The sequence below is a fragment of the Papaver somniferum genome, chromosome 3 (assembly GCF_003573695.1).
Source record: "Papaver somniferum cultivar HN1 chromosome 3, ASM357369v1, whole genome shotgun sequence".
NCBI classification, from domain to species: Eukaryota; Viridiplantae; Streptophyta; class Magnoliopsida; order Ranunculales; family Papaveraceae; genus Papaver; species Papaver somniferum.
Window position 1 is genome coordinate 65,856,889 of NC_039360.1, and position 20,130 is coordinate 65,877,018.

General features: G+C 36.4%; 1 protein-coding gene across 1 annotated transcript; it reads right to left on the reverse strand.

Annotated features, from left to right (window-relative positions):
* Positions 1-1,955: 1,955 nt before the first annotated feature.
* On the reverse strand, positions 1,956-19,360 carry LOC113359531. The gene is made up of 47 exons (XM_026603146.1): positions 18,880-19,360; positions 18,633-18,704; positions 18,477-18,545; positions 18,306-18,377; positions 18,144-18,215; positions 17,557-17,628; positions 17,344-17,415; positions 17,180-17,251; positions 16,975-17,046; positions 16,791-16,865; positions 15,826-15,894; positions 15,607-15,672; positions 15,449-15,508; positions 15,312-15,350; positions 15,183-15,232; positions 14,694-15,055; positions 14,379-14,574; positions 14,147-14,284; positions 13,558-13,673; positions 13,209-13,419; positions 12,839-13,076; positions 12,124-12,277; positions 11,580-11,989; positions 11,050-11,142; positions 10,581-10,741; positions 9,698-9,776; positions 9,503-9,571; positions 9,332-9,403; positions 9,156-9,227; positions 8,499-8,570; positions 8,327-8,398; positions 8,142-8,213; positions 7,920-7,991; positions 7,743-7,817; positions 6,843-6,911; positions 6,621-6,686; positions 6,472-6,531; positions 6,341-6,379; positions 6,209-6,258; positions 5,716-6,086; positions 5,384-5,579; positions 5,124-5,276; positions 4,563-4,672; positions 4,208-4,418; positions 3,841-4,078; positions 3,070-3,220; positions 1,956-2,560 (listed from the first exon to the last, which is right to left on the reverse strand). Exons 1-47 carry the CDS (start codon positions 18,954-18,956, stop codon positions 2,150-2,152), a joined length of 5,868 nt encoding a protein of 1,955 aa, XP_026458931.1. The 5' UTR covers positions 18,957-19,360; the 3' UTR covers positions 1,956-2,149.
* Positions 19,361-20,130: the final 770 nt, after the last annotated feature.

A 20,130-nucleotide genomic window follows, 5' to 3' on the forward strand; every position in this document is an offset into this window, starting at 1 on the left:
TTCCATCATGTTCTATGCTCGTTTGCTAACCACATCTCTGAGACGAGATCATTTTTCATAAAGGCTGGCAATGACTTTATATGGTTCAAGCTTGCTTGCGTCATTGATGATACTGTAACCATGTTAAAAAGAGACAAATTTTATCAAATATTTTCTTTCATCTTTGAAAACCTTAACCCTACCTGCAAATCCTCACCTCTAAGCTACATTCTCTAAGTCAATCTCAACCGATTCTACCACTTCCTTCTTCTTAGTCGATTCTACAATTCCCTGCACATATGTCTTCTAAGCCATTCTACCTACTCCTCCTTTCTTTCCATTAAACCAACCACAGGAACATTCTGCGAATCTTTCCTTCATTTTCTCCAATTCCTCAAGCCCTGGCATACCTATTTTTTTCATTATTTTGCTTCTCTCTTCTATTATGGATCGCGTCACATTTCTTGTTCATCTCTTCTTCACTCCGAACTCTTTTAACCCATCTTCAGTTAATGTCAGGAAATAATTTAGAACTGCTAAGCCTTTGCTTCCCAAACCTTTCTCTCCCTCTACCACTCAGAGAACCAATCCAGGACCATTGCAAAACTCACAAATTAAAATTAGTGTGATGCCTAAGCTTCCAAAGTTTTTGTGAAAAATATGGAGGGGTTTATATAAAAATGTTAACATACACCTTGACTCTATGGGTGACTATGGACATTCAAATAAATATTTTGTGCTCACCTCCTCTACGAATCTAGTTGATGGGCAAAGGTTGACAAAACTATCAACATATTTTTTGATATCACCGATCGACGTCTTTGATATAGCTCTTTTGGATCACTGTAGTGTCATCATCTTCTTAGATTTCACCCTTGTGTCTTATGTTGAGCACGATACAACCAAGTTGATTATTTTTTATTAGTTTTGTTATTTGTTCCGTAAGGTACTTTATGTTGAGCATTTTGAACTAAATTAATCATCTTGTTTGGTTATTTAGTTATTGCTCCGTAAGTTTTCTTATGTCGAGCAAAACAATTGACAATTAAATTGATTACTTTCGTAATTAGTTTGGTTGTGTATTCCAATTAGATTAATTATAGGTTCTCTTGTAATTAATCTAGTTGAGTATTTTTGTGTCTCCATGAGTTTTCTTATGTTGAGCACAAACAACTGAATTGATCACTTTTTGTGTTTAATTTGATTGTGTATACCAATTAAATTAGTCACGGGTTTTACTCGTGATTAATTTGATTGAGTTTTTGGATATAAAAAAAATCATTCTTATGGTTTTTGGTGTCAAATAAAATCCTTCTTTTTTTTTGAAATTAAGGTCGCTCTTGTTGTTCTTTCGGGAATGACATCAAATGGGGGAGAGTTCTTTTGAACTTGTGCTTCATGGTCATATCTTGAGGGGTGTGCGGTTGTGGAATTTTAGAGAGGTTATCTTATATCTTTAAACTCCTTGATGAATGCTATTAGCTTCGGCTATATGATTGCATCTAAATAAGATGATGTGTGTTCTTTCTTTTTAGTCATGAAATGTCTCTTACGGAAATTCCATTATGATCCCGTTCTTGTACCTTTGCCAATTTTATTGAAAAAAAGGGGGAGAATTAATATGTAGTTCACACTACAAATACATATATAGTTCTTGTACCTTTGCCAATTTTATTAAAAAGAGGGGGAGAATTAATATGTAGTTCACACTACAAATACATATGGTATTCGGGTCATTATGTAAGGGGGAGTGGTTTCCATGCCCCTTTCGGAGAGCTGCGCCCAATACAGAGTTCCGGGACAAAAAAAAAAGGCCCTGGAATATAGACGGAGCCAGCAAGGACAGTTTGTCTGATGCTTCAACATTTCTCTCTTCTGCTCACTAATGTTAATGGAATACAGTATGTTTTGTTTAGTTATTGCGTCTTTAGCTTTGAGATTAACCAAAATGCACATGGTTCAACTACCTACAGAAATTATGATAGATGGTAATCAGTATTTTGGTGTTTGATTCCAAAGAGGAAAAAATGAAACACGTTATTAATATTTTCTAAAAATAAATGGGGACATTTCCTAAAAATCTTCACAATACAAGCCTATGATTGTTGTTTTATGGGGATAATCTCCCCCCTTATACCTGTTTAAATGAATAAATATTTAAACGAGATCTTTAGCCGCTTGAGTGTTCTCTAATTTCTTCTTCCTCTTCTTTTTTCATACTGTAGTAAGTCGAAAGTGTAACCTGCCTTGGATCCTCCACTGATGAATTACTCATCTCTAGTAGAGTACTCCCTCGAGAAGAGGTTGATGTATGTGTTCGGCTATCATAAGAGGTTCCTTCAGAGGCACTGGACCTCGAATTGTCTGTCCTCGGACCACGCACCACACATGATTCTCGGACCGGCAGTCGACCATCGAGCATGGCCACAACGGTAGACATCTTTGGTCTAAGAACAGCAGATGGGTTAGTGCATAAGATACCTATATTTAGCACTCTCAAAACTTCGCTCTTTGAATAGTTGGACTCCAGAATGGGGTCAATCAGATCCAGGAGACGTCCTTGCTCTTTTAGTACATTTGCCTGCAGTTAACACAAGAAGAAAGTTAGCTGTCATGGTCTCTTTTTTTTCCCCATAAAACCAAATGTGTTCATCATGAATATGAATATATACATGTCTTCCAACTATTCAAGAAGCAATATTGGTAATTCAAATGTATGTGTTGTCAAATCTTTGTAAGCTCCACTGGTGATTATCTGATATATTTCATTCTTTTGCATTTAGGATGAGACCACAAAAGTATCCTCACAAGGTTTAGTTTGGACTCTGATGCAAGCCCTGACTCCCTCTGTCCCTCACATAGTCACATGCATTGCACAGAGAACACGATTACAAGTATACAACCTTTTTAACTCCTTTAGGTCTCCTAACCGAATTGACTAATAAAGTAAATTGAATTGTTTAGAGCTGATCCAAGGAGCAAAAGGTGTGGAACAAATAAGTTATGTTCCAGTGAGAAAAGGCATGGAACAAATATACATGCATTGTAATAGATGGAGTAGTAAAATTATAAGGTTAATAATTACTTTACCCAGTCAAGAAGACAGGTGCACTCATCATTTGGCCTGTATTTTGTGTTCTTCTTTCCACTGACAATCTCTAACACAACAACTCCGAAGCTGTAAATGTCTGCCTTGTAAGTCAAGTGACCACTGATTGCATATTCTGGAGCCATGTAACCTCTGCAAGTAACATTAAGGTCAATATCGTGGGAAAAAGGGCAATTCTGCTCTATAATTTTTGTGGACGTCGAAGCAGATGTTTATACTTGGTGGAATTCCATGTAAATTATATTTTACAGCACACATAGCGGAAACATAAGTCGGTTGAATACTCATAAAGCTGAGTTTTAGACATAAAAGGAAAATAAATTATCACTTCGAAACTCAATTAGACAATTGTTGAACTACTATACTGCATACCAATTAATTTATTTTCGAAAAATTACTGCATACCGAAAATTATAACCTAAAGAACAAGTGCAATTCCAAATAGTTAGAAATTGTTATATAACACGTTTCCAAGATAGTAACAACTAGCTAGTGTTTGTGAAGGAAGAGGGTGAGCTTATCAAGAGTTTTATGTGTTTTAAAGTAAAATCTATCTTGCTATACCCTTTGAAATGATAAAAGGGAATTGAAAGTGTGAAACATATTGCACCATATTAGACTTCCGATAATGTAAAAACACCATATCTGCAAAAAACCTATCCTATTCTCCAGTTATAGCCGCTTTGGCCATGTCTGAAATCACTAAAGTACATGCTGGAAAATGAAGATGGGAAGAAATCAAATTTACTCACAGTGTTCCTGCTACACGTGTGCTGATGTGGGTGTTCTCCTCCACATCAAGTTTAGCTAAACCAAAATCAGATATCCTTGCAGTAAAATACTTATCCAGGAGAACATTAGTTGCCTTTATGTCTCTGTGCACAATTTTCAGCCTTGATTCTTCATGAAGATAAGCTAAACCTTCGGCAATGTCCGAACAAATCCTAAGCCTTGTAGGCCAGTTCAAGTTCAGTCGTTCCCCTGCTTTACCTAAAACAATGACCTCTGACTATTTTTAGAAGGCTAAAAACGTTGACTTGAATAAACGGACACCAAAACTGATACTACTGATTCATGAGTCTTGTAATAAGCTAAACATTGAGGCAAGGTGGTGATTACCATATAGAGCACGGGCAAGACTATTGTTTTCCATATATTCATAAATTACCAGAAGCTGGTTTTCTTCAACACAACAACCGAAAAGCTTCACGAGATTAGGGTGCTGTAAACCAGAAATAATGCCAATTTCATTCACGAATTCGCGGCTGCCTTGATTTGACATGGCAGAGAGTTGCTTGACAGCAATTTGTGATCCATCTGGCAGTTGGCCCTGATGTAACCAAATAGAGACCGAGTTTAGAAGTACATAAGATAGAAAGTCACCCCGAACTAATAAAATGGTTCGAAATTTTAAATGATGATTAAGCAATTTAAGCTACAACGAAAACAAAACACCAATAAGAACACAAATTACCTTGTAAACCGGACCAAACCCACCTTCACCAATTTTATATGCAAAATTCCAGGTTGCGGTTTCAATTTCTCGTAAAGTAAAGCCACCTCTCTGTGATAGCTCTCTAAGTTCTGCGAAGAGCGAAAATGAGCAACATATATTTTGACTTGGAAAGCATTATAAGCTAGACCTTGCCATGTGACAAAAAATAAAGATGTTGAGAAACTCGTTCGCACATTATTTTCTTACCGCAAGAAACACCAGGTGATTCCTATTGAAAGACACTTATTGTTCAGGAGTAGGAAAACTAAAATCCGCTGGGCATTACCATTTTATCACACACCATGACTTTTGTTGATGAAAGTCAACTTAGTACAAAACACAAATTATTGTAAATATTTCAATTTGCTCCAATTGTGGAGGTAACGCCCAGGCCAAACCAATATGAATGAGCCAGGGTCTTTTAAGAGAGTTTAATTGTATAATGTGTTCTCTTTCGAGATCAAAGTATGTTTTCCTGTTCGATAGGGTCTCCTTAACCACCCACCGACGCCCAAGAATTAGGAAAGTTACTTTACTAACCTTTGTTCTTTTTCCCAAGGCAACCTTTCTTCCAAAGAATTGCCAGAATCAATAAGATTAGAACACATGAAGCAGCTACAGTGCCGACAAGTACTCCAACTGATATGTGACCCCTGTTAGGTTCAGAGTCGGCTTTAATTTGACCGATAAAGTCTGAACAACAAAATGGAAAGAGAACATATCATAATATGAAAAAGAATAATACGAAGAAAATATCAAGTAATATAATGAAGAAAAGTGAACTGAACGGATCAACTCACTTGGTGTGACTGCTATAGCTGAAATAAGAGGTCCGTAAGCAAAGTCAGACGGAATGAAATTAGTTCCTTTCCCCGCCCAGTATAAGTGAATCTCTAGAGTGCTATTAGTAACATCAACATCATACTCTTTAATGATGCTCTTCCCAACACCTTTTGCTTCTTCTTCAATATTAAAATCCTTCAAATATCTTTTACCCTGCAAAGAATCATACATGCGTTATGACAAAAACCAGTAAAATTGCATCCAAAATCCAAAAGAAGCAATCCAGATAAAAGTACACGGTACTGTAGTCTTAGGAATCTCAAACGATAACATTTGTCCAGTCACTCACTTGAATTGATACATCGAATAAGCGTGTCCCAATGCCGGCAGCTGTTTTGCCAATAGGGAACATTATTTCAGCAAAGTGAAGCTTCACTTTATAATTTCCTGGATGTAAACAGATGCCATAGTACTTGAGTGAGAGTGGTGAAATACGAGCCGTCATGTATAAGCCTGTAACTGTTATGTTTGGACTCGCTTGAGTAAGATAGTTAGGTTTGCCTTTAAGTAAGGGTACGATAAAATCCCCCGTAGTACTGCAAGCCCATTTATCATTGTAGGAGTAAAATGACGACGGGCCCATTGGTGATACATCGGCGTCATACTTGTTGTCTCCAATAGCCATCTCCGAGCCACCACAATTAATGAAAAAGGAATAATCTGCAAATGTCATGGTCATCAAATCGCATACATGGTTATACACAAAAAAATCCGGCATTGTTGAACTGTCAGTATCTGGTTATATAAAACTATGACCTTCAATGAAAAGTTCAAATATTTACATTTGGATTTTGTGCCGCAGGGTAGATCCTTTTTCAAGCACCAAGCAATTCTACATAAGATTTTTGTTCAGTTCATATAGTGCTAAAATTATTATGTGCTGAAAGATGCAGCCAAATTTTCAGGGAACTTACGACCGGTCCTCATCAGATGTATAACTCGATATTTTGTTCCTGTTGGTAGTCAGACAAAGTGAGGTTCATATAAGAATAAGACCATCATATGAACAATAAAAAAAAACATGTTCTAAAAATCCACAACTCACAAATTTGAATCCTGACAACCAGACTGAGATGGTCCAGTAAAATTGTTGTATGACAGGTCACTGCAAGACAGAATAACAAAATTAAGTCGAGAAAAGCCAAGATTAGCATTAGAAAATAAAATAAAAATATATACATAATTAAGTCGTACAAGTTCTGCTTAGTGTTTGTTATCCATAGCGGGATTTGTCCAGTCAGTTGGTTGTTGGTGAGATACCTATATCCAATCGATACTTCATATTAATCCTCCGAGTAGTAATAAGTGTGGAAACCGTAATAACATGAAAACAAATCAATAAGAACTTTCAATGTAAACATAATGATTCATGCACAAGTTTTGATGGTATAGTTGTTGAATTGCTATTTTACTTACAGGTGTTTTAGATTTGGAATTTCTTGTAGGCTATGAATGTCCCCTGTAAGTATATTGAAGCTCAGGTCTCTAAATGGAAAAGGTTATGAAAAAAAAAACACTAATTAATTACATAGAAATGTCGTTAGAATACCAACAATGGAAGAACAAAAACAAACTTTTAAAACCAAATTTTGTTTCAGTTGTCCGATTCTTAGAAAACTCAACAACATATTCAAATAGTCTACACTCAGGGGGAATGAAGTCAAAAGTATACCAAATCCTAGAGCAAAACTAAATCAGCATAAAAATAGAAGAGACGGGTTAGGCCATATAAGCAAACATGCCCTACACTTGAAAACACGAGATAAAGCCCCTGGGGAGTGTGTAGGGTGCACAGGGGCAGGGGAGAGAAACAGAGAGAGGTTTAGAGAATTTATCTAGCGCCAGGACAAGTGGGAGTTGAGTGGAATTATCATGGCCTCAGGGACGATAAGATATTCTCTATGAATCATATATATGAGGACATCTGTGCAAATGAAACATCCATAAAGTACACATATTTCGTGCATTCAATTGTTCAAGTGTGTATATCACTTTCAAGCTAAAGCAGCCGCCAAAATTTCCACAGAATAAGTTAGCGCATGTGAATTACAAGGATACGCAACAGCAACCTTAACAGCAGATGAAAACAAATGGCACTGAAATTTCTAGTTTCAGGTAAAAATGGTTATTTTTATGTAATATATATGCCAATGTTGATTACTTGTCAGTTCATAACTCTCTCTTCAGATTTTAATCCCTTGAGCTAAAGGAAGTAAGCAAACCCATACAGGCAATTAGAAAAGAGCAACCAAACCTGGAAAAGATTATTTGATTGATTCGACAGTACTGCACAAACATTCATCAAAAGAAACTTACAGTCTCGTTAGTCCAGGCATCATCTCTCCAATGTTTGATGGGATTAAACCTTTAATCAGGCAATTTCTCAGTTCCCTGTAGTACATCGATGATGCATAGTTTTCGTTAGCGAATAAACATTCAGGCAAGTGTAGGGAAAGACAATACAGGGAGCCATAACCATATGATTATACTCACAGTTCGGACATTCTATTCATATCCTGGAAATCTGGGAAGGGCGTGTTTTGTCCCTTTAAGTCTGACACCCTCCTGAAACAAAATATCTAATGCATATGAAAGTTTAATACTAGCTGGTTTGGGTTAGAAAGTTTTACTTCATGTGATGCCTTATAAATTGGGGAATTTGTATTATGAGCAATTGTGAAGTAATCAGTAGACAAGAGAGCAAAGTGGTCTAACAGTTTTGTTAAATTCTTCAGGTGGAATATGGTGGAAGGGATAGGCCCCTCCATTGATGTACCCCGTATATCCCTGCAAAGATAAATAACTTTTAGATATTGTCATGAAGTGGGTTTTTCAAATTTATGTTCAATTGATTAAGGTATGGAGAAACGTTAGAGGGAAGTTTTGAGTCCGATACTCACAGGTCAATAAGTTGCGTCCAATTCCCAAAGAAATCGGGTATTTTCCCAGAGATACTAGTCCCAGCTATCCTGCTGCAAATAGTAGCAAAACCAAAAATTGCTTACTGTAAAAATGACAGGTATATATGTCAAGTATCATTGTTAATGTTTTTTTCATAAAAGCATCACATACAAATCTGCCATGTTCTTCAGATTAGCAAATGTTTCAGGTAAAACTCCAGTGAAATTGTTCCCAGAAAGAGCTCTGCATGGGTATCAAAACAACATAATGATCAGCCTTCGAAAAAAATCTTCAATAATGATAATGCAAAATGATGTTGGCGATTTATTGTTTTCATATAATATGCTCTATTATCTAGGCCTTGTAAAATCAGCTCCTATAATAACTATATCCATAAGTCTTCATTATCCATATCACTAAGGAAATTCTAGACGGTCCAAATCCCGGACTCAAGATTGTTAGAACACTAAGAACACAAATATTTGTTAGGCTTTTATATATATTTCACTGTTTGAACATGAAGTACAACACACTACAGACACAACAATAGAAACTGATTCCTGTAAGCACATAGAATAACTGACTCTTACATAATACAGCGACTCCTAACTGATAGGAGTTACAAATATCACATATATTCGACAAGGATGTTATCTTTTATGTGAGAGCTGAAAGTGCTGAACATTTAAGACTATGTCTCGATCATACTGTTTGCTCCACTTGTTCCCTAGCATAATGCTAACACCCTTGCTCAAGGACAAGCATTTACTTCAGATGACTTATTTGGGTAAATAAGCTTAATTTTTTTAACGCATATAATAATCTTACAATTGTGTCAATCTGGTAAGCTTGCCAAGCTCTGGAGGAAGGGGACCTTCAAACTGATTATCTTGCAACACCCTGCAATAGACAATTGTACAAGTACAACAACAACAACAAAAAAAAAACATCAGAAACTGTTACATTTTGATATGAACCAAAAACAAGAATCTACCGCATCTTACAAATGTTGTAAAGTAACAATTTCAGCAATTTCTTTTGGAATTGATCCCCCAATGTTATTTGCCAGCATAGCCCTGCAAATGACAAAGCAATGTATTACTATTTACTTTTAATTCGACGCAAATAACTTCTTTTATTTGTCGAAGCAACAAATAAAGTAAAGAATTACTTACAGATTGACCAGTGGAAGAGTTTTCCAAGCTTTAGGAATAGACCCACTGAGATAGTTGACATTTAAATCTCTGTTTTTTTAACCAAAAATAATCAAATGAACAAATTTATGTGTTTATTGGTACTAGTCAATTGGCCAGAGCCCAAACTCAGTGGGGCATATTATCAAACAGAAGAGAGGGAGATGGGTTACTTACATTTCTTGCAGATAAGGAAGATTTGCAAATTCGTCGGGTAATTCTCCAGTTAAGTGTAGTTGTTTCAACTGACTGCATGTTCAACTGAATTGCGGTTTCGCTGGACACAACGTTGTGTGCACCGAGAGAAAATCCAACGGCAGAAAGATCACCCTCCCTGTATTGGGATAGGGGTGGGGCTCTCACACGGTACCGGCACAACAACGTTGTGTATGAATCATTTTCGTTTGAAATGAAATAGAAAGAAGGGAACAGCGCAAGTTATGATCAAAGTCACTAGTCAAGTGGTCCACTTACTATTTTTGTATTATAAGTCAAATAAAATTGGGAAATTAAATACTGAAGACCACCTGCAATTGGGACTGAACATAGCTACAATATCACGTACGTACGTACGTACAGATCATATAGGATTTACTCATTTTTATAATGCGAGAATCAGTGGTGGGCGATGGGAAATGCACTTTCTACTTCAGATCTTCTCTGGAGGATGCGTAAGATCCTAGCAATCAGGCAGCATCCTTTTCACCGGACTTGATTCCATTATAGAGATGCTCTTAGCGGCCCTAATCCTAACTTAGATTGATGAACGATAGAAGATTTATGATTGTTTGAAAGATTCTCAGCTATATATACCGTGCAATAAAATGAAGATCTTAACTACTGACGCAGAGATTAGTATACTAGATTAAATGTGAATTTCAGTGGTCAAGAACAAGGTTTTCTCTAAAGTTAGGAACACATTTATGGAGGTTTAGCTTTTACTACTGTGTATTAGCATTTAGCAAAGGCTAGTTTCGATTTTTGAAGAATATTTAACAACAAACAAAATGGCACTTAAGTAAAATTGGATCATTTGGAAGTATGTATGAATTTAACTGACCTTCATCTTCTGGTAGAATATAAGCATCCGAGATGAATTCTTCCAAGCAGTTCAACACAATAAACGACAGAAGAATTAGAAATGAGAAATGCTTGTTTGAGATGACATGAGATATTAGCTTCATATCCATGTATCTGCTTTCAATAACAACTACTCCACTCCTACACAAGAGGAGCAGACGTTTAGAAAGAGACGAGAATGGAAGGAGTGATTTGGTACGGTAAGGGGAAGGTACTAGCCTACTAAGGAGCTAGCACTAAATAAGATTGACTCGAGTACGGATTTTTACTTCCCAGGATAAAGATATCTTCATGTGCCTAGCCTACCAGCTAGTTAAACTATAATATAATATTCAAAGTTCCAGTTTGAGTAAATATGACATAAGTACTCACTTACCAAGTAACCGAGGACTCACGTTAATTAATTGATTGCAATACTCCATCAATTGATTTGTTAAAAATATTAATACTGTTGCCTCTTTTTGTTACAAAATCTACAGAGAAGCCAGATGCGAATCCACCAATGCAATATAGAAAGTGCAGAGCAAGCCGTATGCTCTGCACTAGGAAAGCAGTCAAGTGGGCAGTTAAAAAGATAAAGCATCCAAGAGTAATTTTCTAAGAGTTGTGGCTCTCTCAGCCATATAAATATATAATCACAGGCCAAAGAAACGGAGTTCATTAAAGAAACTCGCCAATTAGCAAATAATATAAGGCGCCACTTTGCTTTCGGAATACTAGAAGTGCAATTTCGTCCTTCAAAAATATAGTTGTCTGGTAGACAACTACCCTTCAAAAAATACAGTTGTCAAGAAGTGCAATTTCTTATCAGATTTGCTCTTAAGAAGGGCCGTACTTTCAAATGATATGACAACTACCTTTTATTTCTAATAATGCTTCCACGGTCATCATAGTATATCCAATACTAACAAGAGTTCTGAGTATATTAGATTAGGAAAAATTCAGGCACTTGGAGACTCAAGAGTGTCTTTTATGTGGCTATTCTTCTTCATCTCTACTTTGGTAAGACACTGTGGAATCGAACTGCCATGGATCTTCCATTGATGATTTACTTTCTAGTAAAACACTCTCTCGAGAAAAGGTTGACATCTGTGTTTGGTTCTCATACGAGATTCCGCCAGATGTCCAAGATCTCGTGTCATCAGCCCTTGGACCACCACTTATAACACGTGATTCTTGGACTGGTATTTTCGCAAGTGATTCGGGGACTGAAGTTCGACCTTCAAGCATGCTCACAACAGTAGACATTAATGGTCTGAGACTAGGAGATGGGTTTGTGCATAACAGAGCTATGTTTGACATACTCAAAACTTCTTCCAATGAATAGTTTGATTCGAGACTGGGATCAACGAGGTCAAGCAGATTTCCTTCCTCTTTTAGTACATAAGCCTGCAGTTGTACCAAGGAGAGTTAGTTTCCATGAACACTCTTCCAGTAAAATCAACAATCTGTTTATCACATGCACATTTACGCATGCATTCCAACTACTGAAGAAGGTCGATCATTAATTTGGGTTACTTTACCCAGTCAAGAAGACAGCTGACGAACTCGTCCTTCGGTATGTAACTTGAGTTGCTCTTTCCACTGACTATCTCTAATGCAACAACTCCAAAGCTGTAAACGTCTGCTTTGTAAGTCAAGCAACCCCTCATTACATATTCTGGGGCCATGTAACCTCTAAAAGTAATAACACAATAGATACCGTTAACATCATGGACCAAAAAGAGAATCCTCCTCTGTTATTTACCATGGACACGTCAAAGAAGTTTATACTAAATGTAGTTGCATGTAATCTGCACATAGTTTTAAATCCCATATAGCAGATGGTTAAATAATTTTGAAAACGCAGACACCTTAGGTTTAAGCAGAAGGCAAAATTTCATCATTTTCAACCAACTTAGACAGTTGATGAACTCAAATTCAGCAAACTAAGAGCCTAAGTCCAATAACTAGTAATTAGTTAGATTTCTTATATAACAATTTCCAAGAGCTAGAGGTCTTAAAGAGTTAACTAGCTGTGATCGAATGAAGATGAGCTCGCAAAGAATTTTATGTGTGTTTTGAATAAGACGAGTCATGCATACCCTTTTGAGATAAAAGTGAACAAAAATTGAGTAAAATATTGCATCATATTAGACTTTCAACCTATCCTTCTTTCCAGATATAACCATGCTTCCATATAAATACTTACCTAAGTACATGCTGGCTAATGAAGGTGGGAAAATCAGATTCACTTACACAGTTCCGGCTATACGTGTGCTGATGTGGGTTTTCTCCTCCTCGTCAAGTTTAGCCAAACCAAAATCAGATATCCTCGCAGTAAAATCTTTATCAAGAAGAACATTAGTTGCCTTTATGTCTCTGTGCACAATTTTGAGCCTTGATTCTTCATGAAGATAAGCTAAACCTTTGGCTATGTCCAAACAAATCCCATGCCTTGTTGGCCAGTTTAAGTTCAATCGTTGATCTGCACAACCTAAAACCATGACATCTCTGATTAATTTTAGGAGGCTAAGTCAGTCGACTTGAATAAATGGATATCTAAATTGCTAAAACTGATTCATGGAACCTCGTAATAAGCTAAATACTGAGGCGATGTGGAGTTTACCAAATAGAGCACGAGCAAGACTATTATTTTCCATATATTCGTAAATTACCAAAAGCTGGTTTCTTTCAACACAACAGCCAAAAAGTTTCACAAGATTACGGTGTTGTATAGCAGAAATCATGTTAATTTCATTTACAAATTCGCGATTTCCTTGCATTGACTTGGCAGAGAGTTGCTTGACAGCAATTACTGAACCATCTGGGCGAACGCCCTAATGTAAACAAATAGAGATCAAGGTTAGGAGTATGTACTTGCATAAAGAAAGTCATGCCCAATCGAAGTGGCTCGGAATCAAATGATGCTTGGACAACATCAGAAAACAAAATATCAAGAAGAAACCCGAAGTTACCTTGTAAACCGGACCAAACCCACCTTCACCTATTTTATTTGCAGAATCAAAATTACTGGTTGCTGCTTTAATTTCTCTCAGAGTGAAGTAACTCGTCTGCAATAGCTCCTTAAGTTCTGTCAAAAAGGGAAATGAGCAACAAATATTTGAACCTGTAAAGTAATGAAAGCAAGACCATGCCAAGTGACCACGAAACTAAATGTTAAATTCACAGTAAACCCGTGAGGAGATTGGAAATCATCGACAAACTCATTCCCAAGATTCAATCAGACATATTTTCACACTGTTAGAAACTAAAGATGCTAAACCTGACCCATGAGTTTTGTCGCCCGGGTATTACCATTTTATTATACAGCATGACTTTTTTATCAATTGTGTATGAATCACAGATCATTGTACATATACAATTTTAGCCCAATGTTGGATAGAATGCAGCAAGAGAATATCAATGTGCCAGAAGTTTGGAAAGAGTTTCACTGCAGATTGTATCATCTTTCAAGCTCAACGTTTCTTATTTCTGTTAAGTAAAGTCTCCTTAACCACCCCCAATGTACAAGAATTAAAGGATTGTTTGTTTCCATTTACTAACCTTTGTCCTCGAGATTATTTTTTCCAATGAAACCTTTCTTCCAAAGAATTGCCAGAATCAATAAAATTAGAAAACATGAAGCAGCTATAACGCCAGCAATTATTCCAACAGATACGCGACCCTTGTTAGGATCGAAGTCTAACAAAAAGGAAAAAGATTATATCATGATATGAATAAGAAGAAGAAAATAAGAGATATAATCAAGAAAATAAAATTATATGGATCAACTGACTTGGTGTGACTGCGATAGCTGAAATAAGAGGTCCATATGCAATGTCCGAGGGGATGAGAGTAGTTCCTTTCCCCGCCCAGTATAAGTGAATCTCAAGAGTGCTATTTGTAACATCTACATCATATTCTTTAATAACACTCTTCCCAACACCTTTTGCTGCTACTTCAATATTAAAATCCTTCAATACTTTTTTACCCTACAAGGTGAAGGAGAAGTATTGGTACGTCAAAATAGTTTACCGCATATAAATCAGATAAACGTATACGATGTGTTACTTTTACAAACACCGAGGACCACAGTTATATAGTCACTCACTTGGATTGATACATCAAATACCCGTGTTCCAATGCCGTCAGCCGTTTGGTCAATTGGGAACATTATTTCAGCAAAGTGAAGCTTCACTTTATAATTTCCCGGACGTAAGCAAAGGCCGTAGTACTTAAGTGAGAGAGGAGAAATACGAGCTGTCGAGTATAAGCCTGTCACTGACATGTTCGTACTCGCTTGAGTAAAATAGTTAGCTCTGGTGGATCCAACAAAATCTCCTGTATTACTACAAGCCCAATTGTCATTGTAAAAGAAGAATGATGATGGTCCCATCGGTGATAAATCTGCATCATACTTCTCACCTCCGACAGTCATCTCCAAGCCACCACAATTAATGAAAAAGGAATAATCTGCAAATGTCATGGTTATCAAATCTCCATACATGGTTTCATGGAGAATCGGTTGCTATTGAACTATAAGCCTTATTACGCGTATAAAACACTATGATTCGCTTAACCAAAAAGCTAAGATAGTTACATTGGGATTTTGTGAAGCAGGGTAGATCCTTCTTCAAGCACCAGCTAACTCTACACGAGATTTTTGTTTAGTTCATCTGTTTTAGACTATTATGTGGAGAAAGATGCAACCAAGTTTCAAAGAACTTACGAGTGGTCTTCTGCTGATGAATAACTCGAGATTTTATTCCTGTTTAGCAATCAGAGATAGTAAGATTAAGATATATTTTAATAAAGAAAAGAAAACAGAAACGGAATAAGATAATTTACAAGTTAAGTGACACTTACAAGTTTGAATCCTGGCAACCTGATTGAGATGGCCCAGTAAAATTGTTGTATGATAGGTCACTGCAAGGCAGAATAACAACAATAGAGTCATGCTCATGAATTGTAGAAAGCTTAAGGGTTCGCATGGGAAGGAAAATAATTAAACGTGTAAGACATACAAGTTCCGTTTAGCATTTGTTATCCATGCTGGTGTCTGTCCAGTCAATGAGTTGTTAGTGAGATACCTATATCCAGAAGTACGTCATTAATCTTTTAAATGATGATAATCAAACTAATGAAAATAGAAGAATACAAAATAACCAGAATTTAGAGGGTACGCGAAAAAATTCATAACACAAGTTTTCGCGTTGCAATTTCTGAACTGCTGATTCGCTTACATGTTTTGTAGGGATGGTATTTCTTGGAGGCTTTGAATGTCACCAGTCAGTCCATTGAAGCTCAAGTCTCTGCAATGAAAAGGTTAAGAATAAAAAGTAATTACAAAGAAAATTGTTTCCAAAATAAAAATATTTTTGGTCTTACGACGAAAAAAGAAAAGTCACCAAATCCTTTCTCGATTGTCCAGAGCTTAACTTTGAATATCAAAGCAGTGTCCTTGAGATTGGTTTCATTTAGGCTACTTGTTTCACAGTTTCTTAACATAATTCCTTCCAGAATTCGAGATATTTAGCCGAAGGGGTGCTAATCGAAGTATTTCATGTCATCTAGCAAGATGGTCAAACACAATGTAAAATGGAGGACAGCTAGAGCTATAGCTTGAGGACCCATAGGGGTTATACGCGAATATGCACATAATACACTTGCGTGAGAGAGAGTTTGCACTGTTCAAGGGAAAACTACATATTATCTATAGACCACATATATGTGTATATTCATGCAAATAAACGTCCATATAGGCACGTATACACACAATCGGATCAACATTATCATTATCAAATTAAAGCATAACAGCCCATCACAGATGCACTTCACAAAAGGCATCCATTAATCTCATCTTGAGTAGAATTAGTCTATTAAATACGGGCACAGCCAACTTTTTCACATACTAGTAAGAGCATTAAACATAGATGGACATACTAGAGCAACCTCGACAGCAAATTGAAAGCAGTAGCATCGGAAGTTTCGGCAGCAAATATTTTTAGTTGTAAGGGAATCACAAAGGGATGGTTGTAAGAATATACTAAAGTTGATCACTTGGCAATTCATATATAGAGATGGTTACGTAGCAAGTACTGATCCCTTTAACCAAGAGAAGTAAACGAAATCATGTAGACAATCAACAAAGAGCAACCAAATTTCTGGAGAGGCTCTAATGCACAATTATTCATTGAAGGCAACTTACAGTTTCTTTAGTCCAGGCATGATCTCTACAATGTTTGATGGAATCGACCCATAAATCAAGCAATTTCTTAGCTCGCTGTGGTACATACATGAAACATAATTTTCATTAGTGAGTAAAATCAAAACTCACAAGCATACTTGTAGAGTTTCAAATTGCAGGGAATCATAATCATGACTCAACTCACAGTAGCTGCATACTGTTCATATCCCGCAAATCAGGGAAGGGCATGTTTGGTCCCTTTAAATCAGAAATTCTCCTGGAACAATATATAAAAAACATATGAACCTCGATTCTACCTTGTTTCCAATTTATAACCGAGTACACGAAAAACACTTAAATTTGGATGCAATAAATAGAAGTGTTTTAGTAAAATTGGAAGGTGGTCTAACAGCGTTGTTAAGTTCTTCAAGCGGAATATGGTGGAAGGGATTGGCCCCTCCATTGATGTGCCTCGCATATCTCTGAAAAGATTTGAAACATATTTACTCAGAAAGTTCAATCAAATTAGGATTGAAGAAATTTTAGAAGAGGGAACTTTGAGCATGATACTCACAGCCGAAGTAATTTTGTCCAATTCCCAATGAAATCAGGTATTTTCCCAGAGAAATTAGTCCCAGCTATCCTACTGAAAACAGTAAAAAACCAGAAAATGCTTATTCTAAATGAGTGACGACAGATATACTGATTTAGATGCCAAAAACCATCTGGGTAGAAATAGTATCAGAGTTAAGGTTTTTCTGAAAAACTAAAAATAAGCATCACGTACAAATCTATCATGTCCTTCAGATTAGCAAAGGTTGCAGGTAAAGTTCCTGTGAAATTGTTCCCAGAGAGAGCTCTGCATGAGTAAGAAAACACCTCTTAATAAATATCTCTTAAAGGTCAAACGAAGTTTCAGCACTAATAACGCTAACAAATCAGTATTAGTATGGTAATACCAAAATGGAGTTGACGATGATTGTTTTGTTTTAGCGTATGCTTCCTCTTTACAATATCACTTCCTTTCATTAATGCATGAGTAAATCTTTATCCATACAACTAGAAAACTGCCAAATGACCCAAAAATTGTACTAATTATATGATGTTTTAGCTGAATGAGGAGCACATTTAGCACTATGTCTTGATCGTATATTAGATTAAAGATGCCAAATCAGTTACAGTTAGGGCAGCATTGTTTTTTCAACTTGTGGAGGTCCCTAACATTAGCATATTGCCGACATCCTTGTCATCGACTATCATTTACTTGAGATAACACATGAGTCATGACTCAAGTTCTATAACTATACCATTTGGATTATGCAACTAATAAAAAAATATGAATAAATAAATTCAAATAATAGAAAACTAACTTACAATCCCTTCAATCTGGTCAGCTTGCCAAGCTCTGGAGGAATGGGTCCTTCAAGCTGATTATCTGTCAACAATCTGCAACAAACAATTGTACAAGTAAAACTGAATCATCGTGAATTCTTACATTTCGTAATGAGCCAAAAAGAAGAATTTGGCGTATCTTACAAATATTCTAACGTAATAATCTCAGCAATTTCATTTGGAATCATTCCCTTAACGTTGTTTGCCAAGAGAGACCTGCATTTAACAAGATTTTTTTTTTTTTGTGTTATTTCAAAAATAAAAAAATAAAATAGGAAGGCATTCAAAATTGCAGTAGAATAAAGAATAACTTACAGATTGACCAGTGGAAGAGTTTTCCAAGCCTTAGGAATAGACCCATAGAGATAGTTGACAGTTAAATCCCTGTTTAACCAAAAAAGGATCAAACGAAATCGCTTGGGCATATTATCAAACAGGTAAGAGACATAAACAGAGAGAGGCAACACATACAATTCTTGCAGGTAGGGAAGATTTGCAAATTCATCAGGTAATTCTCCACTCAAGTAGAGACGTTTCAGCTCACTGCATTATCCAAACAAAACACCCGCTTCCACAGTTAGTGCGAGGTATGCAAAATTGTAACTATTATGCGGTATCTTATTTAGAACAGGCGGATATTCTGATTGCCTAGAATCCTAATCATCATAGAAAAATATTGTAAATGAATCGTAAAAAGTCTAGAGAAGAGGTACGTTACATATTCGTGATATGGCAGATGGTAGATGAGTTGTAAGAACAGTTGCACACAACATTACTCACGCCATTGTTACTCATAGTCTCATTTATATCTTCACTTCTATTGCAAGAAGTATGGTCGATATTCTTCCAGTAAGGAATCTTTAACTTCGTTGATATTTGCTTAAGTGCTTCAACTGCATGGCATAAAATATCATATTAGTCTGTAAACATGCTTAAGTGCCCAACGTGCAGAGAGTAATATGACGTCAATGTATTTTTTTGGTTTGCGCTGTCCTATGAAATGTGGTGGACAGGCTAGCCCCCTGCCTCTAGAAGACTAGAACTGATTGAAATTTTCTTCAATTTACGGTGCCTTCAATTGAATCGCATAGGATTATTAATAAAACCGATGGTGGAACGTGTAATGAACTAAGTTGGGAATTAGCAGCGGGCGGCAGGAATTTTTCAAAATTTCTGTTTTAGGACGCGTAAGATCCTGGTCAGCCCGGAGCATCTTTTTCCTCGATATTATTTTCGTTAAGAAGCAATAGACAAGGGAATGCTAGTTACAGTTCTGTAATTCTCAAGATAGTTAAGAAGAAAAACTGTACGTCTAACCAGTTAGCTTTACACACCAATATATTAACTGTCGAAGTGCAAATATGAATTGGGTTAGAAAATGGTCCTACGACTTCTGGACAAGGCTCTAATCGCTTATGGCATGGCAGATCTACAATCTGAAGTACTACATTACGTACCATGGAAGTTTTTCTCTGCAAGTTGGAAAGATAATTTTCAAAACCTTGGCTTTCATTATGATTAGCAGCAAATACTACTAGAGATATTTGAATCAAATTTGACATGAAAATGAAATGGTACTTGAAGTAAAAACAGATGAGCTGCATATATTCAACTGACCTTCATCCTCTGGTAAAACTTGAGCTTCAAAACTGAATTCTTCCAAGTAATTCAACACAATTAACAACACAAGAATTATAACAGAGAACTTTCTGTTTGAGATGACATGAAGAGATAGTAACCTCATATCTGTGTTTCAACGTTCAACAACAACAACTACTAGTACACTTGCGGAAAAGGAGAAGACTCGTTGGAAACAAGATAAAGAGAGACGAGATTGAAAAGGATTGATATATAGCAAATATGGGAAAAGGGAGCAAAAATGATCTTTTCTGTTTTGACACAATCAGCAACTCATCACAACAAACACAGACAATGTCCCGACTAAGGGGAGAAGATTTGGCTTTTAAAG